The 27,964-nt window shown below is 38.1% G+C and overlaps 2 protein-coding genes across 2 annotated transcripts in view; one reads left to right on the forward strand and one right to left on the reverse strand.

The window, feature by feature from the left end:
* The window catches only part of LOC135102037 (midasin-like), a 58,560-nt gene extending 37,782 nt beyond the window's left edge, over positions 1 to 20,778 (reverse strand). The window contains 14 exon segments of the mRNA XM_064006683.1: positions 1,981 to 2,189; positions 2,359 to 2,599; positions 2,810 to 3,223; positions 5,431 to 5,720; positions 6,220 to 6,994; positions 7,470 to 7,701; positions 8,224 to 8,392; positions 8,727 to 8,835; positions 9,193 to 9,294; positions 9,783 to 9,959; positions 10,606 to 10,846; positions 11,016 to 11,251; positions 17,305 to 17,537; positions 20,629 to 20,778. Coding sequence (XP_063862753.1) covers positions 1,981 to 2,189; positions 2,359 to 2,599; positions 2,810 to 3,223; positions 5,431 to 5,720; positions 6,220 to 6,994; positions 7,470 to 7,701; positions 8,224 to 8,392; positions 8,727 to 8,835; positions 9,193 to 9,294; positions 9,783 to 9,959; positions 10,606 to 10,846; positions 11,016 to 11,023 — 2,967 coding nt within the window. The 5' untranslated portion in view covers positions 11,024 to 11,251; positions 17,305 to 17,537; positions 20,629 to 20,778.
* Positions 20,779 to 21,169: 391 nt separating this feature from the next.
* LOC135102038 (uncharacterized) lies at positions 21,170 to 26,794 on the forward strand. Its single transcript, XM_064006685.1, has 2 exons — positions 21,170 to 24,960; positions 25,225 to 26,794. The coding sequence occupies exons 1-2, from the start codon at positions 23,149 to 23,151 to the stop codon at positions 26,227 to 26,229; spliced, it is 2,817 nt and encodes a 938-aa protein (XP_063862755.1). The 5' UTR covers positions 21,170 to 23,148; the 3' UTR covers positions 26,230 to 26,794.
* Positions 26,795 to 27,964: the final 1,170 nt, after the last annotated feature.

Here is a 27,964-nt window from a genome sequence, read left to right on the forward strand (position 1 = left end):
ACCATCACAGCTTTCACCTCTACCATTATCATCACTGAAACCATCATTGCTATAAACACAACCAGCAGCCACACCATTACTACCATCACTATCAAAATCACCACTACCACAATAATGACTACAATAACAACATGCCTCTTTTATCTTCCTGTGATTCCCTTAACCCCTTCAATACAATGATGCCTATGTAGGCATCATGAAGTGCCAGTGGCATACACGCAGGCATATATGGTGATGCCTACAAAGGTGTTATGGATGGATTCTATTTTAGCTGTTGTTGAGCGATCCCATATCCTGCCCTGACTTGTCTTGACAGTTTCTGTATTATGTCCTTGAGGTTCTATTGCTCCTCCCACCCTCCCTGTTCCCACCAGTCATGTAAATGAGCTACTCCATGCCCCACCCTCTATCCAGAATGAGGAAGTCTCATTGGCAGAGCCTTATATCATAGTTTCCCCCCTATGGTCCTTCCCAATTCTTCCATATCCCCCTATCCTTCTCTTCTCTTCATCCTATACCCCTTTCCACCAGGGAGGAGAGATGGAGGGGATACAGTTCCCCTCTTCCCTTGTATATTCCTTGCCCTCTTACTCTCCTCTCCCTCCCTCCTCCCTACATGCTCTCTCTCTCTCTCTCTCTCTCTCTCTCTCTCTCTCTCTCTCTCTCTCTCTCTCTCTCTCTCTCTCTCTCTCTCTCTCTCTCTCTCTCTCTTCCCAGAAAGGGGAGACAGTGCAGGGGGTACAGTTCCCCCCCTTCCTCCCTGGTTTATTCCTTGCGACTCTCAAGTGCATAAACACAAAGCTGCCCACTAATTTCTTTACTGGTAACTGTGCCTTTCCTTCCCTCCCCATTTATTCCTCCTTCACCCATCACCACCTTCTCTGTAATTTACTACCCTCCAACCACCCCAAATCATAAATGTGTGTGTGTGTGTGTGTGTGTGTGTGTGTGTGTGTGTGTGTGTGTGTGTGTGTGTGTGTGTGTGTGTGTGTGTATTTACCTAGTTGTGGTTCATAGGAGGGAAGTAATCTCATAGTATCCTGTCTCTGTATCTATCCAGTTTGGCCTTAAAAGCATGGACAGTTTTGGCATTGACAACTTCTTCACTGAGTTCATTCCACAACTAGGTATACACACACACACACACACACACACACACACACACACACACACACACACACACACACACACACACACACACACACACACACACACACACACACACACACACACCTTTATGATTTGGGGTGGTTGGAGGGTAGTAAATTATGGAGAAGGTGGTGATGGGTAAAGGAGGAATAAATGGGGAGAGAAGGGAAGGCAAAGTTATCAGAAAAGAGATTAGTGGGCAGCTTTGTGTTTACACACTTGAGAGAGTTGCAAGGAATGAACTTGAACAGTGAATGAACAATGAGTGTGTGTGTGTGTGTGTGTGTGTGTGTGTGTGTGTGTGTGTGTGTGTGTGTGTGTGTGTGTGTGTGTGTGTGTGTGTGTGTGTGTCATACTTACACCCAAAAAAACAACAACTGCCTCGTATTTTTATGACAACTGAAGGACTGACTCAGAGAGAGAGAGAGAGAGAGAGAGAGAGAGAGAGAGAGAGAGAGAGAGAGAGAGAGAGAGAGAGAGAGAGAGAGAGAGAGAGAGAGAGAGAGAGAGAGAGAGAGAATTATAGTATTAGAAATTAGATAAGTTACTGCTCGCAGGCCTATGCTGTACATGAGCAACGCGCATTTTTTAAGCATTCGGAATGAAGTGGTTAACATTCCAGGTTTCAATCTCTCCCTCTCAAACCAATAAGAAATTTTTTATTTATTTTTAAATAAATCCCACATGATACATGATGTGAAGAGTTCAAAAGGTATGGAATGATCAGAGCTGACTGACCAGTATCTTTTAAGTGCATACATTTAGCATACATATGTCCAACAATGGTTTACAGTAACAGATAATGTATATTTTAGTGTTATTTTGACTAACCTTTCTTCCTCCATACAGTCCTGGTGGGTTTTGTGTGGCAAACAACATGAAGTGTGGGTGTGCCCGTACTGTATCCTGAGTTTCAGGAATAAACAGCTCCCTGTTATCATCTAGCAAACGATTCAGAGCCTCCAAAACATCTGATGGAGCTAGATTGAGTTCATCAAGAATGATCCAATGACCATTACGTACTGCTTTTACTAATGCACCTGAAAATTGAGGATCCTTAAATAGTGTAATCTATGTGGCCTACTTCTGCATAACATATGAACATTTTTTTATAAAAATCCATCATTCATAATAAAAAATCTATGATCTATTCATCATTCATGGTGCAAAATCTGTGATGACTTATCACAAAACCCTATGTTCTCTCACCTTCACTGAAGACCAGTTTCCCACTCTCATCAGGCCCATAACACCCAATATACTCTTGTAGGTCAGTGCGCTCATGGTTATTGATGCGAACACAGAAGTTGCCAGTAAGCTGAGCCAGGTATGAGATGAGAGAAGTCTTGCCAACAGAGGTCTCCCCCTGAAGAAGCACTGGAAACCAACCAATGCTCACAACACGTACAAGGTCCTCTAGGTTCCTCTTCACAGTTTCAGTGATTATATACTGTTGAATAAACATACATAGAGCAAATCATTAACAAAATCAATATTTAATTATAATCATATTCCTACGCTACAGTTTTCTAAATCAGTCAGATATAATATTTAGAAAGAGGGCACAATTTTTTTATCTTGTTACATAAAATTGTTTCATTGTTAAAAAAAGATATGACTCATTCAACAAACATAACTGCATGCTAATAACTGAACTCACATTATCCAGTGCTTGAGGTTCCAAGGGGCCTTGAGGTATCCAGTAGCCCTCAATCTGGACACACTTTTCAGAAGCAGGAGCAGGTATTGGATCAAGAGATAATTTAAAATTGCGTTTGTCCCTTCCTTTTGTCTGCATATCTATACCCAATACATGCTGCTTTATCATGTTCCCCACAACTTGATGAGATGTACGGTCTAACTGAGTCAAGAAGGAAATGCAAAAGGCTTCAAGTAAGGATCTTGGAAGGCTGGAACATGGATTTTTAGCAGCTACAGCTAGGGCACGACACAAGCTTCACAAGCTATAATGAGGCTTGTGTCCTGTGCCATCCATCAGGCTGAGCTCTGCTTCTTTCTTCACCTTTTTGTAAAAGTCTTTGATACCTTTTATTTGCTGACTGGTTGGACCCAACTGGAAAGTACAAATTTAAAGTATAACTAACATTTTCTATTAGGGTCACTTTTATATATATATATATATATATATATATATATATATATATATATATATATATATATATATATATATATATATATAAGAGGGCTGCTGGCCGAGAGCAGCAAAAATTCATGAGAGAGGAGAGAGGAAAAAAAAAAAAAAAAAAAAAAAAAAAAAAAAAAAAAAAAAAGCCCACTTAATGCCAGTTCCCATTAAGATTCCAAATACAAAAATCAAATAAGAGTCTTTAAACCTCCCGCTTGAAAGAGTTCAAGTCACAGGAAGAAGAAATACAGAAGCAGGCAGGGAGTTCCAGCATTTACTAGAGAAAGGAATGAATGACTGGGAATACTGGTTAATTCTTGTATTAGGGAGGTGGACAGAATACAGATGAGAGAAAGAAGAAAGTCTCATGCAGCAAGGCCATGGGAGGAGGGAAGGCATGCACTCAGCAAGATCAGAAGAGCATTTAGCATGAAAACAGCGGTAGAAGATAGCAAGAGATCTTACAATGGGGTGATAAGAGAGACTGTAGACAGTCAGTTAGATGAGAGAAGCTGATAAGAGAAAAAGCTTTTGATTCCACCCTGTCTAAAATAGCAGTATGAATGGAACACACACCCATACATGTGAAGTATACTCCACACATGGACAGATAAGGCCCCTGTACATAGTTTGCAGCTGGGAGGGTGAGAAAAATTGGCAGACAACTCAGAATGCTTAACTTCATAGAAGCTGTTTTAGCTAGAGATGAGATGTGCAGTTTCCAATTCAGATTATAAGTAAAGGAGAAACTGAGGACTTTCAGTGTAGAAGACGGGAACAGTTGAGTGTCATTGAAAAAGAGGGGATAGTTGTCTGGAAGGTTGTGTCAAGTTGATAGATGGAGTAATCGTTTTTGAGGCATTGAACATTATTAAGTTTGCTCTGCCCCAATCAGAAATTTTAGAGACATCAGAAGTCAGGCTTTCTTTGGCTTCCCTGCATAATCTGTTTACTTCCCAAAGGATTGGACATCTATGAAAAGAAGTGGAAAAGTGCAGGGTGGTATCATCAGCACAGGAGTGAATAGGACAAGAAGTCTGGTTTAGAAAATCATTGATGAATAGTAGGAAGAAAGTGGGTAACAGTACAGAACCCTAAGGAACACCATTGTTAACAGACTTAGGAGAAGAACAGTGACCATCTATCACAGCAGCAGCAGAACAGTCAGAGAGGAAACTTGAGATGAAGTTACAGAGAGGATAGCTGTAGGAGTTTGGAAATCAAAGCTCTGTGGAATTTCATCCTTAAAAGAGGATGACACAGACTTAGTAAGGAAAGCCAGATCACCAATAGAGCAAATTTAACAGAACCCATACTGGCAATCAGATAGAAGGTTGTGAAGTGACAGATGTTTAAGAATCTTCCTGTTGAGGATAGATTCAAAAGGTTTAGAGAGGCTGGAAGTTAAAGCAATAGAATGAAGGTTTGAGAGATTAGAGTGGTCACTCTTTTTAGGAACAGGCCGAATTTGGGCAAACTTCCAATAGGTAGGAAAAATTAATGTTGTTGACAGAGTTGGAAAAGTTTGACTAGGCAAGGTGCAAGCATGGAGGCACTATCTCAGAAAACAATAGGAGGTACCCCATCAAGTCCACAAGCCTTCCAAGGATTAAGGCCAATGAGGGGCTGGAAAACATCACCACGAAAGATCTTAATGGGTAGCATGAAGTAGTCGGAGGGTGGAGGAGAGAGACGAACAAGCCATGAATCATCCAAGGTGAAATCTTTAGCAAAAGTTTGAGCAAAGAGTTCAACTTTAGAAATAGATGAGATGGCAATAGTGCCATCAGGTTAAAATAAAAGAAGGAAAAATAAAGAAGTTTTTGGCTAGGTGCCAGAAATCATGAGGGAAATTAATCTTGAAAGATTTTGACACTATTAATGGAGGTTTTGGCCAGTTGAAGAATGGACTTGGCATGATTCCAGGCAGAAATATAAAGTGCATGAGATTCAGGTTAAAGTAGATATGAAACAAGTGACATGTCCTTACATGATAAAACATCAATTATAAAACAATAATCAATATACCAAGTTCACATACTCAAGTAGACATAATATAACATCAACAACAAAATATGGTTTCTGAAATTATATCCATATTTTTCAATAGTTAAAAATAAACAAACTATATTTACCTTCAGTAGATAATCATTTATGATTATCATCAAATCCTGTTTGCTGTTTAATTCTTCCATGAAAAATTCTGTGAACCTGTTTCTCAATCCAGCAGGTAACTCCTTCTTTCCAACATCAGTTGCTGGGTTCATACAGGCAAAAAGGCGAAAGTCTGGATGTCTGCTAATGGGCTTGTTGTCTCCTCGTTCTAGCAGGGTCAGTGAACCAGTTCTGCATTCCAGAAGTCCAGACAAACATTCTAAAGTTTCTGCACTAGCCAGGTTGATCTCATCCAGTAGCACCCACTCTCCTGTAAAATTAGTAATACATACTACCTAAAGAAGAAAGTGATTGTTATTTTATAAATATGCAAACCCACTCTAAGTTATGTGACACCAATAAAATATACAATGTGCTTATATGATTTTATAAAGTGAGTAAAGAGAAACAGTCAGTAATAACAAGCACAAGTTTCTAAATCATGAAAAATAAGGCTATTTCATTATTCTATCTTTCACTGCCTTTTCTTTTTACCAGTGACTTCCTTTGCACCACTATCAACTCTCTTCTGAAATTCCTCTTAAAAAATATAATGAAACATGATATAAAGTGAAAAATGAGTTAGTGGAATATAAAAGAACAAGTATTAAGAGATTGCCAAAAAAGAATTCCTCAGAGGAGCAGTGTGGCTGATTCAGACATGTTATGAACATTTTTTCTTCTTTCAAGTATTAGAACTTGTCTAAAAATGTACAAGGGCTTGAAGCTTTCCTATAAAATGTATAAAAAAAATCTTGATGTGGGCTTACCTTCTTGAACTGCTTTAATAAGTGTTCCTTCAATAAAGGCAAAAGCCAATGCACTCTGTGCATTCTGGACTTGTTCCTTCATGGAAGCAATCTTTGATCTTTGCTTCTTCCACTTGCAAATCAAGGCTTTGCTTTCAGCATCATTTTTTCCTTCAAGTCTTTCAGTGGCCTTTATTTGTGAGTGATCCATTAGAGTGAAGAGATCACTCCATCTCTGACTCAAGAAACAAGTCATAATATGCTGAAGAAACTTGCTGTTATCATTTGTTGTGAATGTAGCAGCAAATAGATCCTCAAATTCCTGCCTGACTGGTGCAACAATAGTCTTCATTTCAACTGGTTTAAACCCTCCAAGGAGATCAGTCGAGTCACTCTGCTGATTCATGTTAATGACGTGCAACCTGTTGCGGGTCTGATGAGCCAAGTACTGCACAGTGGAGGTCTTCCTAGTTCCTGTCTCTCCTACAATTAAGACAGGTTCCTGGTTCATCACTGCAACACCAATTCTCTCAAGGAGACAGGCTGCAGGTCTTGTAAATGAAAAGGGTATATCTACACTTTGCTTTAAGTACTGGGCGTTGACTGGCTTGCGATGCAATTTTGCCCGCTGTCCTATAACAAAGCTGTTTGACAAATGAGTAACTTCTGGCTTGTACTGAACACAGTAGTACTCAATTTCAGCTTTAGTCCTATTCATAAATGAGCCAATATGTAAGGCAAACTTGTAGCTCAATAACTGGTCTGGTACTGCAGCACAAAAGCAGTCAAGGGCTTCCTGAAACAATAAAATGAGAATAAATTAATATTTTTAGCATCATAAAATACATTAATTTCATATATATAAACACATGACTGAGATATTCTTCAAAGGGATGTAGCCCAGACAAGATGTCACATCATTCCTTTACATAAGGATAAAACTACTGAGCAGTAGTTTTATCCTTATGTTTTATCCTTAGTAGTAGGTTCCCAGTCCCGTCATTCTGCCTCTTTCAGTAGATTCAGTAGAGAATCCCACAAATTACATTTGGGAAAAAAAGATAAATTTATGATATGTAATGATATTCTCTCTTGATTACTAAAATCAAATGTTTTGCAAGAAGGTAAGAAAGGAAAATTTGAATTCAAGAGGAAAACCCACTATATATGTACGAGTATATGTGATGCGCATGTCAAACATGCATATCATATATACATGTCAAACACATATACATGTCAAACATATCAAACATGCATAACAGTGTGATTACCTGAAATGCTCTGTTTGCTACACTTGTGTCTGTGTTAGCAATATGGCAGGCAACTCTGGAGGACCACTTCATCAGGTCACAGGTTGAAACTAGACGACCAGATGTCTTCACAGTGGTAAAGTCAAAGACGTCTGTCTGGTTCTCCTTTTCAGTGTCATCATCATGCTGGCTAGATGACAGCATCAGGTACACTCCAACTAACTTTTCTGATACTGCTTCAAGTTTAGGCCACCTATAAAATAAGACAGGGACTTTATTTCATATACATAAAAATTGTGTATATATATATATATATATATATATATATATATATATATATATATATATATATATATATATATATATATATATATATATATATTTAAAGGCACAATACTTCTCTCCTACTGACAAACTACTGCATATATTGGCAAAGAATTTAACACTGGCACATAATATACATTCTACTAATTAAGAAAAAATAAATAAATAGAAATATAAAAAAATAAATCAGGAGGAAAACTTGGTATAGATAACCACATGCATATAAGATCTTTCAATGCCATGAAGTAAGAAGTAAGCTTAACAAATTTTTAATACATGAAATATGCTAAGATGATTTATGAAATTATTTTATTTCAAAAATAATATGAATATGTGATACAAGACACAATGCTGTCTTTCTAATAACCTTTGTTTAATAGGAAAGGAAAGATATTGGACCATCTTGTTTATGGAATCTGTCACATGTACTAAATAATAAGCATACTCTTACCTGATAGCAACAAGCTGTAGCAGCTCTGAACGAGTAAGTGTCTCAAGAGTAACTTTTGTCCATAGCTTATCCAGGAGATTAGCACATCCACTGACCATCTTTGTTCGTGCAACTGTCCAGCGACTGGCAAATAGTTGGAAATCAGGGTGAGCTTGGATGTTTCCTTGACCTGTATAAAGATAAAGTAATTATTGTATATCTTGATAAAAAAAAAAAAAAATCAGTCTATAAAAAAATAAATAAAAAAAAAAGGCAAAAACACCAGCCCCTTATCTACTAGAAAAAATAAACAAATAAAAAATAAATAAATAAAATAAATAAATAAATAAATAAATAAATAAATATATATATATATATATATATATATATATATATATATATATATATATATATATATATATATATATATATATATATATATATATATATATACAGGATCAGTACAAATGATAAGAGAAATATCAAGAGTTCTCAAACCATGATGGGGAAAAAAAAAAGCTTACCTGGTAGAGATAAAGTTCGTGATTCCAAAAGTGGAACAAGAATTGAGATGACATCCATTGGTGCATAATCAATATCTTCAAGTAGAATCCAGAAGCCATTTGTTACTGCCTGAATGGATAAAGAATAAGGGTACATATGAATCTCAATATTGAGATTAAGAAGACTTACACAACAATTTTTGCATCCTTTTTGCCAGAAGCATGCTGTTATCTTTTAGTACAAGATGTTTTAGCACTGTTTCTCATTACTTCCCATTTCTTATTCCTGCTCTCTATTTACTTTGTCTAATTATGGGACTACATTAACATACTGTCATTTACAGATATATCAAGGAAAAAAATAGCTACTTTGTCAACTTCACACCACATCTCCTGTTCTGTATACATTATTCCAGGATATTAGGTTATATAATAACACAGCACCTGAGTCAGTCAACAGAATAAATAGAATATAGGGAAGAGTAACCTGTGTCAGGGAACCAGGCCTCCAGATAAATTCTCCTGGAGTCTGAGTGCAGCAGTAAGTTCCAAGCAGGGTCTTGCTGTCAGTTTGGTCACCCAACTGAATCTGTTGGTTAATAAAGAAAATTAGTTCTGCTGTTATAACCTAGCTTTCTTCTTGTAAATGAAAGATCCTCACTGAATTAAATCTAACATAATGGATACCTAAGGAACTGAAAATTCTTACACTATGCTCATGTTCCCACAATGTAGAGCAATTGAGACAAAATATCCATACATATTCACACCCACATCTGCATCCATTTACATACACACATATCCTCACACATTAAAATAAAACTACAAAGAGCAAATATACAAAATATATTTGTAATATTAGTTTTATATTTGAAGGCAAAACATAAGTTCAAAAGTTACAAAATAAATTAATAAACACAATCAACATAATCAACAAACTAGAACATCACCCCCACTGAGTCTATTGTTTAAGACAAAAGATATGTTTCATTATATCTATATTGCACATTGTCAGCTCAATTGAAAATAAAGTCCAAAGCAAAGCAAAATCAAGAATAAAAAACATCACCTACTTACCTTGGTCAAAGCTGGAGCTCTTATTCGTCCTGTAACACAAGCCAAATGTTCCACGATGGAAGTCTTGCCACATCCCACTACTCCTTCTAGGAGCATTGGGTGGCCCCTAAACACAGCAAGGGCCACTGCCTCAAGGTTGCGCCTTGTTGAAGGCAGAGTAACCAGGCAACCTTCTTTCTGTTGACAGTTCATAATTAACACTTATGAAAAGACATGTTAAATGGGCAGTATTATGTGTGATGTGTGAAAGGAACTTCAATACTACTGCTCTTTGTGAAACTAAATCAAAATTGAAGAGAGAAAGACTGGTTGATTCAAAGATTTGAACAAGGAATGACACCCACAACAAAGTGCTTGTTACTATTCTCTTGAAATACAAGATGTGGAGATGAGTTAAAAGATTAGAACAGGGATGTTTTCAAGGACAAATGGGGATGAAAAGTGAATCAGGTCAAAAGAATTTATTAATGATAATATGGCTGAAAAAGAAAAGTGATGAGAAAAAGTTCTGTGGAACTGCTTGGGGAAAATTTTGGCAGCTAAAGGGAGGAAGAAAGAGTAACCACAACCAAAGATTGGATGGAACATTAGGCTTAGTGAATGAAAGTACAGAGTACTCATTGGGTGCATACAGAGAAAGAGTACCACAGGTTAGTAGCAGGAAGAACTGGAGGAGTCATCCTGTTTAGAGAGAAGATAAGACCAAGCTATCTTCAAGTAAAACAAAGGGATGGATGCTGAAGTGTATGACCAAGCAGGATGAATAAGAAATACAGACTAAAGTATATGACCAGGCAGGATGAGTAAGAAATATTACAGTTACCTGTGATTTCCTGTCATGAATTGGTAACATGACCCCACAGACACTAACTGTCTGGCGAAGACTTGGAGAGTCCTCTTCAATAAGTTCAGTAGTTCGTATGTTTGGTAAGTCATGTGGGACACTTTTACTGTTTTGTACTGAGAGGGTTCTGTGAGTTTCCAAGGTGACATGCCTCAATATAAAAGATTCTCGTTGAGTTTCACTCATTCGAGATATTGTTCCTATGCAGTGACATGCCAACCTGTAATAGGAAAATTTAAAAAGTAGCATGAATTCAAGTCCTATTTTTATAATCAGAAAAAATAAATGTAGCATACCATAATAACAAAGTACGTAAATATTGAAATAAGTTATATACATTAATACACATATTTTACATTGGAATGCTATCATCATATCTTTTAACATACCATTTCATTCCTCACAAGTATGGTGCAGATAAGGTATCAAGTCTTTACAGCTCCATAACTGTGCCAAGTCTCTTCCCACATGAAGCAAAAGATCAACAGAAGCTTGTAAGCATTCTTTCTCTCCAACAGCAACCCTTTCATTCTGCTTTCTTCTCTTTTTAGGAGTCGGCTCATCATGCTCCACTCTTTCTCTTTGAAATGGTGGTACAGCATTTTGGAAGTACTTGAGGCAAAATCTGAAATTAGGAAGTTAATTTTTTGTAAATAGTTGTATTTACCAAGCATCTTCAACAACCAAATAATGAGCATTTATTAGTACTGAGGTTGTTTTCTGCCACATACTTCATAACAACAGCTAAATTCCTAACACAACACTTACAGTAATAAAAACTATCATCCAATAATGAAAATGTTGGATGGCAGATGCATTATACTTCACACAAAAAAACTTATCATGCCTCCTGTCCATTACACATAGATAGTGCTTGCTACAACACCTCTAAAAAAAACCATGATATATATAAATGGTTTCATTTCATTGGATTAACTTGTGTATAAATTTTACAAGTAGTGGAAGTAAAAAAAAAAACTTATTTTGAACATTCATAGAATGAGAAGGCATTATGGGAAATGTTAGTGCAGAGAACTGATAGAAGAAATAGAAAAAGGTTCTGCCGCATTCAAGTAAGGTAAGAAGCTTATATATAAGAAATAAACATAGAAAGATTAGAATATGGAAAAGATTGAGGTAGTTGGTTAGTCAGTTAGTTAGTTAAGTAGATGTTAGTGCAGAGAATTGATAGAAGAAATAGAAAAAGGTACTGCCACATTCAAGTAAGGTAAGAAGCTTATATATAAGGAATAAACATAGAAAGATTAAAATATGGAAAAGATTGAGGTAGAAAGTCTCTTTAAGGCACACAAGCACTTTTTTCGGCAATATTAAGCCAGGAACACAAAGCCGGCTCGAATCAGGCAATAAATTTTCTGTTTTTGGCCTTGATGATCATGTGCATTATTTATTATCACCTTTTGGTTGAAGCCAAACAGTGAAATCACCACCAGCCAATATTTTCTGCCTTCATTGTTTATGTAAGCCCTATTTCAAAATACAGAAGCTCAAAAAAAGGACTTCAGGGTGGCAAGAACTGATTTCAAGACTGCCCAAGTAGTTCCCAACTAGTGATCCATGAGAAATGTTTACATCAGCTGCAGCCAACAAGTGCCCAAGAATTGTGAGTCTGTAGTGATGGCCACCAAATTACCATGGACTCAGACTTCTGAGGGGTATTTGCTTGAGCTTGTGAGGCAGAAGATATTTCTGTGGGACCACAAGGATGCACTGTACTCCAAAATCAACTTGGGGCAAGGAGCTTTGGATGCTATTGCAGAGGAACTTCAGGCAGAACACCCTGAGCTTTTACAGCTGAATGGATGTTAGCATACATACTTATTTTTCTGGTGCTGTAAGTTACTTCTATGTACACTTACCTCATAAAATAAATAGGGGTGACCCTTACTAAATGTAGTGCACAGTTGTAATGCAAAATTCAGCTGACTCCCAAACTTATCTCACTCAAAGACAATATTTTTCAAATACAATATTGGTATTTCAAAATACCAACTGAAACCATACTCCATATTTTGTATGAACTGTTTTAGTGTGGTGGTGAAATACCATAATAATATACATTAATTTCCAGTCTAAGCTGGTGCACCTGATGGCATCAAGCTAAGTGCACCTGTCCAACATTTTCAGACAAAACTACATTTTCTTTTTCTTTTTTTTTCTGGTAGAATCTGATGTGCTTTGAATGAATCTAGTAACCGTTTCTGCTGCAAATATTTTTTTTCTTATATACCCCCCCACACAATGTAAACAAGCAGAAATCCAAAAAAATACTAACTAAACTTCACTAAACCAAACCTAAACTAATTAAACCTAACTAAACCTAACCTACCTTAATGATAAATTTGATCAAATTTGACTTGAAGCAGTAAAGACACGCACCACTGTGTTATGACCCAAGTACTTCACTGAGGACAATGTTTTTTTTTTACCATGAGATGGGTGCACTTGCATAATAATACCTCTGAGTTTTGGGATAAACTTAATTTTCAGACACTACTTACACACTCCATTTCCCTAGTCCATTAACATACTTGGGGATATGGGGAGAGTCACTGGGCTTTGAATTAGGGAGACATACCATACTTAAAATTCAGTGATCCATTGATGTGAATGAAAAAAATAACTAAGTTTAATTAACCAAACCCTATCAATCTTACCAACCTAATCTACCACATATCATCTTCACTATGATTGCACTCAAACCCACAACCCTAAACTAACAAAACCCAACTTAATGTAATAAACTAAATTCATTATCCTAACCCAACAAAATCCAAACTGATGTAACCTATTGTAAAAGCATCAACTTAATCTAACAAAACTCATCAGTGAAATAAAAAATAAACATGTTTAATAGTGGGACAATATATTTCACCCTTTCTGATTGTCTTCAATGGCTAAAAATAGGATTAAAAGTCATACAAAAGCATAAAATCAGAAATATTTAAGAACAAAACACTGGTGATGATGATGTATAATTCAATTTAGGGGGACAACATCTTGATCTCAAATTAATATTATCAATTATCTTTAATTAACTTGGTTCCAACACATCAAAACCTCCATGTGTTCTCACTACAGAGTGATGAACACTTTGCATGCCACTTATGTCAGAAATTCTTGAAAGTCAAGTTATACCTTGCCTCAGAGAGAGAGAGAGAGAGAGAGAGAGAGAGAGAGAGAGAGAGAGAGAGAGAGAGAGAGAGAGAGAGAGAGAGAGAGAGAGAGAGAATATATATCTTTATATAAAGCATAAAGAAACAAGTTTGTAGGGGTACCCACAACACATTCAAGTCTCTAGTGTCAAAGTAGTATTACTGTTGCTTGAGGTAGTTTATACATTTCTGGTTATTTTTGTGAGAACAACCTCACTCTGTAGTGAGGGAACACATTGAGGTTTATGTTGTGTTGAAACCAGAATGCTTAAAAAAATTAAAGAAATTACAGTACCATACTAACTTCGGTTCATTAATCTTCATGTATTAGATGTTATGTTAAGTTATCACTCCATGTATCAGGATGTTGTCTGCTAAGTTATCACAACTCTCTTTTTAAATAATTAAAGTTTCATATTGTAAGTTTTATTCAGACTTTCATAAGAACTTGATTTCTGTTCTTGAAGATACTGTTTGTCACTGGTTCTGTACTTCCTTTTAAGAATTCAGTTGGTTAACTGTTGTGCAGTTGTAGGCATACCTACATTTTTTGAGACAGATGCTTTTTCTGACCAAAGTTTGATGTTTTTTTTCAATGTTTCTCTACGAAATAAAAAAATAAAAAATAATAAATAATAAATAAATAAATAAATAAATAAATAAAGTAACCTAAACCTACTAACCTAACATAGAGGTTCCTAAGCTGAAGTCCACAGACCCCCAGGACCCAAGGAGATCCACAACACAATGAAGGTTGGGATCCTTGATATTGGTAAAGTTTGGAAATCTCTGCCCTAACATAACCAAACCTAACTAAGCCAATTTAAGTTAAGTTTAGGTTACTTTTTATATATTTGCAGAGAAAGAACTATCTCAATTATAAAAAGTATTTTATAATACTTTTATTTTATTTTAGTTTTATATTTTACCTAAAAGACAAGTATCTTTGTCACAAAAGCTGTATGCCTAGAACTGCACAACATTAACCCTTAATTGTATAGGATACTTTTCTCCCTGAATTAAACTGTCCTGACAATATGATCTACAAAAATTCCACTGAGGGTAAACCAAAATACACTAATCAGCTACCTCAGAATTGGGCAAATTTTCTGTCTCAGTACAACAATGTTTTGGATATTTTTTATTACATATTATGGAGTAAAATTCATACTTTCAAAAAACAAGAACATGCACCGTTGCTAAATATTGTAGAGTCAAAGTAAGACGTTCCACAGGAACAACTGCTTGGCGCATGTTTGTGTCTTCATTCTTGATAAGAGGGATGACCAGGGCCAAAAGATCTTGGAACTGTTGCTGATTCAATCTAGTCCACTGTGTGAACTTAACTTGGTCCTCTTCCCGCAGCTTCCTAAGCAGTCTAAAAGTCATGCTCTCATCTGTCCTTCTCTGGAGTCAATGATGACTCCAAAGATGCTTCTTGACATGATCTTCACTAGACAAGCTGCCACTATACACAGCACAACATCTTTGTCCATCTTCAATCTTGTTGTTGTTGTGTAGGGCAGTGAAGATCCTGTGAAGTTGAGCTTTGGTGGAGTCCTATTGAGGGTATCACAGGCATGGTACTTGTCCTGTCTTCGATCAGGAAGGCACAAGTGAAGCAAATGACAGCAGATTGTTGTGGACATCTGCCTCCACCAAGAGGGTGGGAAGGTCACATATCTCCTTGTCTTGAGCAGGTATCAGTCTTTGTTATGGTCAGGTATAGCTCAGCTCCCATGCCAAATAAAAGACAAAGCTGAAATTGCTACTAGAACTCGACAATGTCTGTGTGACCAGAAAGCGACTCGATATTGTCATAGTACAATACAGTAAAATCCCTCTCATCCGGCATTCGAGTATACGGCAGCTTCAAGTATCTGGCACATTTTTCCCTGAGCCTTAAAATCGATAAAATATCAATGTGTACTCATAAAATCTATTAAAATTCCCGGGCGAGGCATACTTTGTCCCCTCGCCACCAGAGCGCACTGCTTCGTGCCACCCACGGCCCACTGCACTGTGTTTACTCAGTGATTCAGTCCCGTGTGTGCACTGTTTATTGCCTGACGCCTTCATCATGCCTAAAGTTGTAGAAAAGAGGAAGTGTATTGTGCTTACACTTAAGCAGCTGATCAGATCAGCTGATCTTTGTTATGGTAAGATGCGTGAGTGTAGGGTGGTGATTGTGGACATAATTTCACTTCTATTCAAGTATCCGGCATGTCGGCGGTCCCGTTGATGCCAGATAAGAGGGATTTTACTGTATTGTTGATAAATACAAAAAAAAAAAAAAAAAAAAAATGCTTGTGACTGTGCCTTTTATACATACAGCTTTCTGTAAAGACAAAGAAGCAATAATGCTTCATAATAATGCCTCTGTATAAAGGTGATAGTAAGATAAGTGCAGTAATCATGGGGCATAAGTTTGTATAGGGTGATGGGGAAAGTTTTTGTTTGTCATGATACAAAAGACTGATAGCCATAACTGGAAGAAAGGTTACCAAAGCAGGTTTTGGGAAAGAAAAATAATATACAAATGAAGCATTAGCAACTACTGTTCAGTTGGTACTAGAGCAATACTAGGTGAAAACTGTATGCAGCTTTCATGGGCATTGAGAAAAAAACATATGATTGACAGAGAAGCTCTCATAAACATTTTTATATTTGTGATAAAAAGAAAGTTAAGGAAAAGAACAGAGGGATTTCACAGGGAGAAGAGCCAATGAAAATTTTCACTTAGGTTCCAATAAACATACTGTAAGCTAAACCATCCTTTGTTAAGATCCAATAAAAGAAAAGGAAAAATTACTGGATATTTCATCAATTCATATACTCATGAATTTTGTACTTGGTGAGGATTTACACTACAAAAATGATATTGTTTAATCATATTGAGAGAATGAAGAGCTACATGTTTGTATAAAAAAAATTGCACAATGGTAAAATCAAGGTCAAAGACAGACAGACATGCTAGAGCATGTTTGAAAAAGTTGCCATATGAAGAGAATGTCAACTTTTGGGAGGCATCCAGATTTCTATAATATGAGTGTATATTAGCAAACTTTACATGCAATGAACCTATGATTTTGAAACTTTTTCTCATAGTTTTCAATGTTTAGTGCAATAAATTGATTTTATGAAATGTGCACATATCAGATGTCTGATTAGAATGTTTACCAAAGTTAACTGCCAATAACAAGAGCTGCCTTAGCTGTCAGTTTCCAGTTATTCAAGTGTGGCTATAAACAAAAATAAATAAATAAATAAATAAATAAATAAATAAATAAATAAATAATAAAATATAAATAATAAATAATAATAATAATAAATAATAATAAAAATAATAATAACAAAAATAATAATAATAACAATAATAATAATGATAATAATAATAATAATAAAAAAATAATTTTTAACAACAGCTGTGATAGAGATCAGATTAACATCTTTAAAATAGGTTAAAAATTACTTCCTCATGAACATTTCAAATCTTTCTCACCTCACTGCATCCCCACTGAATGCCACCAGTTTGCTCAGAGCTATACAAAGGGCAAGATGAAGGTCATTGCCATTGCCTGACAAAAGGGTCTTCTTGGCAGCAACTTGTACTCGCCCCAGTAACTCCAGTATCCATGGCCGCAGATGTACGCCTAACTGAAGAGTAAGATGGGGGTCCAAAAGAGATTGCCCCAGTTTTCGAAAGAGGTATTCCACGTCATCAGAATTCCATTTCTGCAAAACAAATCATAAAACATTGACAAAAAATTGAGAAATAGACATCTACATCACAAATGTGGAATGCTGTCCAAGTACCTAGGTAAACCTGTTCTGACCAGCAAACAAATACATAACTTAAAAACAGAGACTTCCTAACATATTCCAGTAAGTTTCTAATAGATGTTAGTACTGATCAAAAGATATGCACTGTGGTAATGCAATAAACAAAAGAACTGTTGCTGCAATGAGAGGTCAGGGAGAGAGAAAATCACCTAGTTGACTCACTGGTTCACTACCCTTTCATGACATGTGAATAGGCAGGTATAGATTATATCTATGAATATAAGGGCAGCAAGGATCTACAGGTATGCCAGTCAGCAAGATTTCAATACTGTGGCAAGCTGTTCTAATAGTAATGACTGAGCTGTGTACCTTATGCAGAATATTGAGATGGGAAAAAAATGTATTAATGGTTATGAGATCAAGGAATAATACTGTATAATGAGGTAGTACAGGTTAGTATAATACTATATGACAGATATCACAAGTTAGTATAATATTATAAGCTGAAATTATCTGTAGTGGAATGAGGATGAGGAACTAGTCTACAAACTGGTAAAGGAGAGGACCAAGAGTAGAGTGCAAGGCTTTCTTGAATAGGGAAATTGACTCTAGAGCAACTGCTTCATCCAGTAAGGAATTCCAGTGTCTCACACATCTTAGCAAGAAGAATCTTCTCCAGGCTTTGAGAGAGCTGTGGATATATAAGATCTTAAATCTATGCCCCCATGTGCCCACTGAGTGAGCCAAGGAGAATATTTCATTTGGAGTAATACTACACTCCTGATGGAAGATTTTCCAGTACTTGAGGATATCAACATGCAAAAGACATCCTTGGACAGAGTAGAAGTCCAAAATCCTGAGACACTCACAATAAGGCAAGTCACAAGTCTTCAACATGACGGGTCCAAGTTTTATGGATTGATTCCAGCAAGCAATTATACCCAGAAAACCAGTGTTCCACACACAGAAGGCATATTCTAGTACAGGTCTTACGAGTTTTGTACAGGGTGAGCATAAAGTCCTGTGACTTGCAATGTGTACATTTAAGAAGGTTGGCAGACAACCCAGAGGCCTTACTGACAACTGAATTGATGTCCTGATGGAATCTGAGGGAGGGATCAACCAAAACCCCAAGGTCTTTGTGAGAGTTGACCAGATATATGGTATGACCTTGAAGTTAATATTCAGATAAAGAAACAGTATGTTGCCAAGCCATTGGAACCTCAAGACAACACATTTGTCCTTATTGAGAGCAAGGCCCCATGAATTTGCAACACTACAGATATTGTCAACATCATTCTGGCATGATGACGTACCTAGGGTCAAAGACAGGGGAGGAGAAGAGTTATATCTTAAGTAGAGCTTGAGATTGTCACGAAAATTTTACAGTTGTTAGAAACTGAGGATGTATAACAAGTAAAACAGAGGTCCCAGCACAGAGCCCTGGAGCAAGCCACTTATGACATTTCTGGAGCTGCTGTTGACACCCAAGACAGACACGCTCATTGTCCTGCCCTGCAGAAATTACCTGTTCCAGTTCAGCAGCAGGCCTGTGATACCAATGCACTAGAGTTTATGAAGCAGAACTGCATGGTTTGCCACGTCAAAAGCTTTGGAGAAGTCAAACAGTATCACATCCACCACACTTCCAGTGTCTAATCCGAGTTACAAAATCATAGGTCAGTAACAGGTGATCATCAGCTGTCCTACCACATTGAAAACCATAATGGTCAGCAGTGAGTATTATTATTAGCTGGGTGCCAGAAATCACAAGGGATCTTGAAAGATTTTGACACTTTCTATTAATGAATGAGTTCTTGTCTGTTCAACTGGGTTGCCATGAGGTACTGCAGGGTTAGAGGATATGCAGGGTTATATACCTAGTTACCTGATAGTTATGAGGTTAACCCTACATGGTTAGAACTTAACTTAGATTAGGTCTGGTTCAGTCATCAGTTACCTTTATCAGAAATTATTTGTTTTGGACTAAAAGGTTAAAAATAATCTTGGTGACTTTTGATTCATTCAGAACACATCAAAATCTACCAGAAAACAGTTTCATCCTTTAATTCTTGACATTTACCAGAGAGAGAGAGAGAGAGAGAGAGAGAGAGAGAGAGAGAGAGAGAGAGAGAGAGAGAGAGAGAGAGAGAGAGAGAGAGAGAGAGAATTATTCTGGAATTCTGGAAAGAAAAAAATTCTTATGGTGATGCAGTCTTATGCCAATCACAATAGCCACAGCAATCAGTGGTTAAACAATGAAGAAAAAACACTGAAACTCTTGCATTTATAAAATCAGCAGGAGGTAGTTTGGCATTATTATACATATTTACCTGTCTCATGGCAAAAAAAAAAAAAACACACACATAAAACACAGTGGTGTGTATCTTTACCATCCCAAATAATTCGTTTCTGAGATGTTAATTTTTATCAAATTTACCGTTAAGGTAGGTTAGGTTAGGTTAGGTTTAATCAGGTTATGTTAGATTTAGTTAGGTTTTATTATTTTTTTTTTTCATGAATTTCTGGTTGTTTGTGTGTGGGGGACATTTATTTTTTTTTTACGGAAACGGTTACTTGATTAATTCAAAGCACATCAAAATCTCCAGAAAATGTAGTCTCGTCCGAAATTGTTTGACGGTGGAAAAATTTAAATTTACTGGTAGTTCTGCTTCCATTGAATGAAGTCGAAATACTTATGGCGCTATATATATATATATATATATATATATATATATATATATATATATATATATATATATATATATATATATATATATACACCTTCAAGCTGGTCAATCGTCGTTTGGGTGATTACAATTTTGTCACCAACACAGCCCTTATTCAAACCCGTTGCCCCAAATACAATAAGCTGATTTATGTGAGATGTACATAATTTAATAATGACATCAGGAATGAGGCACAGATCGACTTTGCTATTACAGAATCCGGTTAAGGTGGTGAAATTTCAGAGCTGAATCCATCTTACCTAATAAGATACAGACAAATAGTAAAACAGAGAAAATATGAAAATCATTTTTACCTTCTTTTCTAGATGCTCCTTGAATATAGAATGGCATGCCTGATCTTTATGGCAGAGCTTGAGAAGAGCGGAGCGGAGCCCCGTCTCCCCGTCTGCCATGCCTGCCACCTCGACCACGTGCCGCTGTGGTAAACAATATCCAGGCTTCTCACACTCACGCTTTACTATAATTATACATACTGTAGGAATCAGTACTTTTCCTATACTTAGTATATATATATATATATATATATATATATATATATATATATATATATATATATATATATATATATATATATATATATATATATATATATATATATATATATATATATATATATATATATATATATATATATATATATATATATATATATATATATATATATATATATCACACACGTGACTACTCTACCACGGAACCAGGTGCCTGCCTCTCAACTCGTGGCGCTGCCACGTGTATAGCTTGAGGCATACTGGATACGTGACCTCTAGCAGGCTACCAAGCCGATAACGAGGGGTGGAGTTCCATCGAGCTTCAGTCTCCTCCAAGAGTCGCTACAGCTCTGAGGTCGCCTTGGCATACGCTGGGAGCCTCATATACACTCGAGAGCGGTGGCAAGAGTTACACCAGTGTTACACACCCACACACACATAAACACACACACACACACAAACACATTTATATTTATTTTCTATTATGTATATGTAAAGGTGTTTATTTTTGTAATTTGTATCTATATGCATTTACTAACTTGACTTAAGTTATTAACTGAACCAGTCTTTTAAGTTATTCAGTCCAGTTCAGATTGCCACTCTGTTACTTACTTTTACTTACAAATAATCTTCAATTTTGTATTGTTACATAATTTAAGGGTTAACTTTAAGATATTAAATAGCAGTTTAAATGTCTCCTTTTCTCTTTTTTTTTAACCCTTCCATTGTTAGTGTGAGCAACACCCCTTCATGGTCCATCCCCTAGAGTTCAGTGTATGCTCACACGTAACAATTGGGGGCCCGTCCGGGATATTACACATGTTTACACATACATATAACTACACTAGTTCCTTTCCTGCTCTCGAGTGTATATGAAGTTGTGCTTATTTCTTTGTTCGTGAATTTTTGCGTTTTTCCGCTTTAAAAGTACGCGAGGTACCGGCGTCTAGTCATAAAAGCGTTAAAAACCTAACAATTGATTTCCTCAGTGTTGCTTTAGTGTCGGTTCGATTCCCCCTAGTAGTGACCTTCACCCCGAACTCCGAGACTCCTTAAAACTTGGGAACTTGCGTTCCACTCTTTGCTTGAAAGCAGCGAATACGGCAAGCCATTACAAGTGCTTAAGTGTTAGTTCTATGGTAGTCATTTTGGGGCAGTGATTATCGCTACACTTCTTCGATTCGTTGCCTCTTCAGAAGCACAGTTAAGGCGTTGCTAACCTTGACTCAACTAGACTCAAAAACGAGTCTCTGTCGATGCACGCGGGTCAACTCATTTCCCTCCGACTCGTGGTTTCGAACCTGTCGTTCACGCGGGTCCTTCCGACTCGTGGTGGCGAACCTAGGTCTTGGATCAGGTTTCAGTGTAGGGCTCAGACACACTTGATTTGGTTCAATTGACCTCACGCTCATTAATCATGTCGCATGAGTTAAACTTGGACGCATTTTGCAGTAATCCTTCTGTGGCGGAGCTACAAACTGCCAAAGTGACAAAGGATGATTTAAAGTACATAGCCCGACAGTTTGATCTCTCATATCCGTCTGACATTCGGAAGGAAGAACTCCGAACTCAAATCCTAGTTCACCTTGGAGGTGAAGCCACTAGTGCTGCTTCACAGCACGACGCCAGTTTAATGCTCGAACTCGAAAAGCTGAAACTAATGGCAGCAAGAGAAGAGAGAGAGAGGCAGCAAGAGAAAGAGAGAAGAGAGAGAGGCAGCAAGAGAAAGAGAGAAGAGAGGCAGCAAGAGAAAGAGAGAAAACTAATGGCAGCAAGAGAAGAGAGAGAGGCAGCAAGAGAAAGAGAGAAGAGAGAGAGGCAGCAAGAGAGAGAGAGAGAGAGAGAGAGAGAGAGAGAGAGAGAGAGAGAGAGAGAGAGAGAGAAGAGAGAGAACTAAGGCGAGAAGAACTAGCTTTTCAAAAAGAAAAAGCGGAAAGAGATCTGGCATATGTAAAAGAAAAGGAGGAAAAAGAAAGAGAGGAGAGAGAAAAAGAAAGAATCCACGAGACCCAACTCACACAATTAAAATCTCGATCAACCACCACAGCTGACCTCAAACAAAAGTTAACTAAATATCTCTCACTACTCCCTCAGTTCTCTGACAAAGACCCCGAAACTTTCTTTGGACAGTTCGAGGACACAGCAGTACATTTTGAACTACCCCGAGAAGACTGGCCTTGGCTTCTTAAACCCAAACTCAGCCAAAAGGCTTTAACTATTTTGAACGGCCTCGAAAACAACACGGATTACGACTGTGTCAAACAGGGCATCCTAGCGGCGTACTCCATTACCACAGAAGGATACCGTCAGTCTTTTCGAAAAATGTTCAAAACTCCGCAACAAACCTATCTAGAGTTTGCCTCGGAGAAACTGAGGGCTCTCAAGCGTTGGCTTAAGTCAGCCGCGATAACCACGTACGACGAATTAGTAAATCTCTTAGCCTTAGAAGAGTTCATGCGTAAGCTCCCTTACTCAGTAATGTTACACATCACCAACAAAGAAGAAACAGATCTTCTCAAAGCCGCTCAGTTAGCGGACCTTTTCTCCCTGGTGAATCGCAAGGCAACCTCAGACAAGCTGACCGAGACTCCTAGTGGTAAGATAAACTCAGGTAACTCAGGGGTTGGTAAAATGACCGGCAGTAGTACTGGACCACCTCTATTTTGTGCTTTTTGTAAACAGCCGGGGCACCTCATAAAGAACTGTCCTAATCCCAAGTGCAAGGTAGCTCAAACATATCTTGCCAAGCCAGTTGCTTCCATACAAGCTCTTCCCTCCTTCCCTGTACCTAAAGACTTATTTGAGCCTTTCAGGTCTGTAGGCACCATCAGCATTGATAACAAGGATCACCCAGTTAAGATTGTCAGAGACACCTGTTCAGCTCAGTCCCTAGTGCTGAAGTCAGCAGTCCCTGGTATTGAACAGTGTTACACAGGTGAAAAGGTATATTTAAAAGACTTCCATGACCCCTTCCCCATTGCATTAGCTAAGGTACATCTTGATAGCCCACTAGTAAGAGGTGAAGTGATAATAGGAGTTAGTGAAGAACCAGCCTTACCCATCCCTAATGCTCAACTACTCCTCGCTAATGACCTAGCTGGCAGTAAGGTGACTCCCCCTTTGGTAATTAGTGACACAATGCTGATGGATAACCCCACTGTACAGTTAGAAGAGCAACAACCAGGCTTATTCCCTGTTTGTGTCACTACTCGTGCACAAGCAAGGAAATCTGATCAGTCTTTCTCACTTCCAAAGAAGAGCCCATCCCCACTTGAACTCAATCAAATATTTTCTGAAAAACTTCTCACTGAGGCTCAACAGGAAGACACTACTTTGACTCAATTTCATGACAAGGTTATCCCTCCAGATCAAATTACTCATTACCCTGCCTTTTACAAACAGGATGGAGTTCTTATGAGAGTGTTCCGGCCCTCTAAGGTCCCAGATGATGATGAGGTAGTGGAAAAGGTAGGAGATAACAACTACATCATAAACACTCCAGACCGCCGAAAGGCAACACAGTTAATACACGTTAATCTCCTAAAAATGTATAAATGTAGAACCCCTGTGACTGGCGCCCAACCAACCCCTAGAGTAGCTTCCTGTGGTACCATTGAACCCCAGGAGGCTGACTCAGAGTTAAAACCTGCCTCTGTGTGTTCATTGATGTATGATAAATGTATTACCACTGAGATTGACACAAACACCATACATCCCAAGGACACGCAAAACAACACCTACATTATCCAACACTTAGATGATCAACTCCGTCATCTTTCATCCTCTCGAGCACTGGATATCTCAAGATTGATCTCTCAGTATGCCGTGTTCGGTGACCATCCTAAAATCTGTAATGTCCTCCGCCATGATGTGAAGGTGCTCCCAGGGACCTTCCCTATCAAGCAGTCTCCCTACAGAGTCAACCCCCGGAAACGAGAACAGATGCAGAAGGAGGTCCAGTACTTATTAGAGCAGGGCTTGGCTATACCCAGCAGCTCCCCATGGGCATCACCCTGCCTCCTAGTACCCAAGGAGGACGGACAACTGCGATTCTGCACGGATTACCGACGGGTCAACGCCGTCACCATTCCTGACGCCTATCCTCTGCCTCGGGTAGACGACCTGATAGATGAAGTGGGTCAAGCCAAATTTGTTACTAAGCTGGACCTATTAAAAGGGTATTATCAAATAGCCCTTACTGAAAGAGCTCAGATAGTCTCTGCCTTCATCACCCCTTTTGGACTTTTCCAGTATGTCGTAGCCCCATTTGGCATGAGGAATTGCCCCGCTACTTTCCAGAGGGCAATGAACAAGGTAATGCAGGGATTAAAAGGAGTGCTGGTTTACTTAGATGATATTCTTATTTTTTCACATAACTGGGATGACCACCTGTACCAGATCCAGAATGTGCTCAGCCGTCTGCAGGAAGCGAACCTCACCGTGAAGCTGGCGAAGTCTACGTTCGGAGCTGCCACCGTCTCCTACCTAGGACATCAGATTGGACAAGGCTCCGTCCGGCCCAAGACCGCTAACGTCGACGCAGTACTGAAGTACCCAACTCCCACTACTCGACGCGAGCTCCGCCGTTTCCTGGGTATGGCGGGGTTCTACCGGCGTTTCTGTCCAAACTTCGCAGACGCAGCTGGGCCACTTACTAGACTAACTAGTGGGAATATGGCGTACGAATGGACCCCTGCCTGCCAACATGCCTTCAATCAACTTAAGAACTTGCTTGCTCGGGAACCGGTTTTGCGTGCGGCCGAATTCAGTAAACCCATCATCATACATACTGACGCCAGTGATCACGCTTCGGGTGCCGCCCTCCTGCAAGAATCTGACGGAATCTTTCACCCAGTCGCCTACCACTCCGAGAAGTTCAACATCCATCAGAAGAATTACAGCACTATCGAGAAAGAACTTTTAGCCATTATCTCTGCCATCAAGAAGTTTGAGTACTATCTTCAGTCCAACACCCAGCCACTCCAAATCTACACTGACCACAACCCTTTGACTTTTCTCAACAGGAACCGCTTCACTAACCAACGTCTGCTACGGTGGTCTCTACAGCTCCAGCCTTACCACATTGAAATGCACCATATTAAGGGACTGGACAACTGCCTTGCTGACACTTTGTCTCGCCTTCCCACTACGCCTCGCATCACTACCCGTCGCGACCCTGAGGACCCTAGGATCCTGTTGCCGGGGATGCAGTCGTGCCTTGTGAACCGGTCGATGGAGGCAGCCGAGGGCCGAGCACTGCCAGAAGAACCATCTACCGGGCCCCAGACTTCACACGTTCTGGTGGAATCAACCTTCACGGGACAGGAATCACCTCACTTCTCTAATGACGCAGAGTCATTCCTTCTGCGTCATCCTAAGAAGGGGGGAATGTCACACACGTGACTACTCTACCACGGAACCAGGTGCCTGCCTCTCAACTCGTGGCGCTGCCACGTGTATAGCTTGAGGCATACTGGATACGTGACCTCTAGCAGGCTACCAAGCCGATAACGAGGGGTGGAGTTCCATCGAGCTTCAGTCTCCTCCAAGGGTCGCTACAGCTCTGAGGTCGCCTTGGCATACGCTGGGAGCCTCATATACACTCGAGAGCGGTGGTAAGAGTTACACCAGTGTTACACACCCACACACACATAAACACACACACACACACACACAAACACATTTATATTTATTTTCTATTATGTATATGTAAAGGTGTTTATTTTTGTAATTTGTATCTATATGCATTTACTAACTTGACTTAAGTTATTAACTGAACCAGTCTTTTAAGTTATTCAGTCCAGTTCAGATTGCCACTCTGTTACTTACTTTTACTTACAAATAATCTTCAATTTTGTATTGTTACTTAATTTAAGGGTTAACTTTAAGATATTAAATAGCAGTTTAAATGTCTCCTTTTCTCTTTTCTTTTAACCCTTCCATTGTTAGTGTGAGCAACACCCCTTCATGGTCCATCCCCTAGAGTTCAGTGTATGCTCACACGTAACTATATATATATATATATATATATATATATATATATATATATATATATATATATATATATATATATATATATATATATATATATATATATATATATATATATATATATATATATATATATATATATATATATATATATATATATATATATATATATATATATATATAATATTCTCTCCTAATGTAATATGTATATATGTAATACGCAGTACATTCTTTGGTCTGATCCAATCTTATCTGCATTGACATCAGGAGGTTGAATAAACTTCATGAAGCTGTTAAGCAGAAAGGCGAAGTGAGGACTCTTGGCTTTGGTCTAAAATGTGCCGCTGATCTAATAGCCACCTCCCTAACCTTCTATCCCTATCTCGCTACTTGATTGGTGCAAAGTACTTATCTTAATATATGGATTTTTTTTTTTTCAACAGTAACTATACCGTTGGAATCTTGGATGTGGCTGCGATCGCCATCCATCTTCATTCTCTTTCACGCTGAGTTATTTTCATAAAATCAGGCATGTGCACTCTCTAAGAGAGCTAATAGAGGATAATAAGACATTTCCATATGAATCTGCAGATCTTTATTAACTATACATCAATTGAAATAACCCGAACGTAAAACGTGTTTAGGCTGCCGTCAGAGGACAGTGCAGTCGTAAATCTAGCAGGGATATTTTCTGATAGAACGCACTGTTACACTAAATAGTTAACTTATCATTGAGCCGCATGTGTTCTTCTAATGACTGAGACCACACAAATTCCCAAAATTATCGGAGAACCCGATGACCATGGGTCGCGACGTCTGCCCTGGCGGTTATGGCTTCTCATTGTTAATTAATAAAGAATTTATCCTGTCTTCAGATCAATTTATCAGTTTTTTTCTGAATGGTTCAAAGAGGTGCACATTACATTATGCTTTGGTAAAGCGAATAAACGTATTAGATATATTATGAAGTAACATACAGCATCTCTCAGGTCATATTTCTTACTTCATGACAAGAACGTAAAGCCGTATACTTTAGGTAGATATCCAAGTTCGTTTTGAAATCAATGATTATTAATATTTTCCAACAAGTGATGCAGTGGCTAGCGTTAAAATTCGGGCTGGGGTGGTTGGAGCACAGCTCCCTCAA

This window comes from Scylla paramamosain, chromosome 7, assembly GCF_035594125.1.
Source record: "Scylla paramamosain isolate STU-SP2022 chromosome 7, ASM3559412v1, whole genome shotgun sequence".
Lineage (NCBI taxonomy): Eukaryota > Metazoa > Arthropoda > Malacostraca > Decapoda > Portunidae > Scylla > Scylla paramamosain.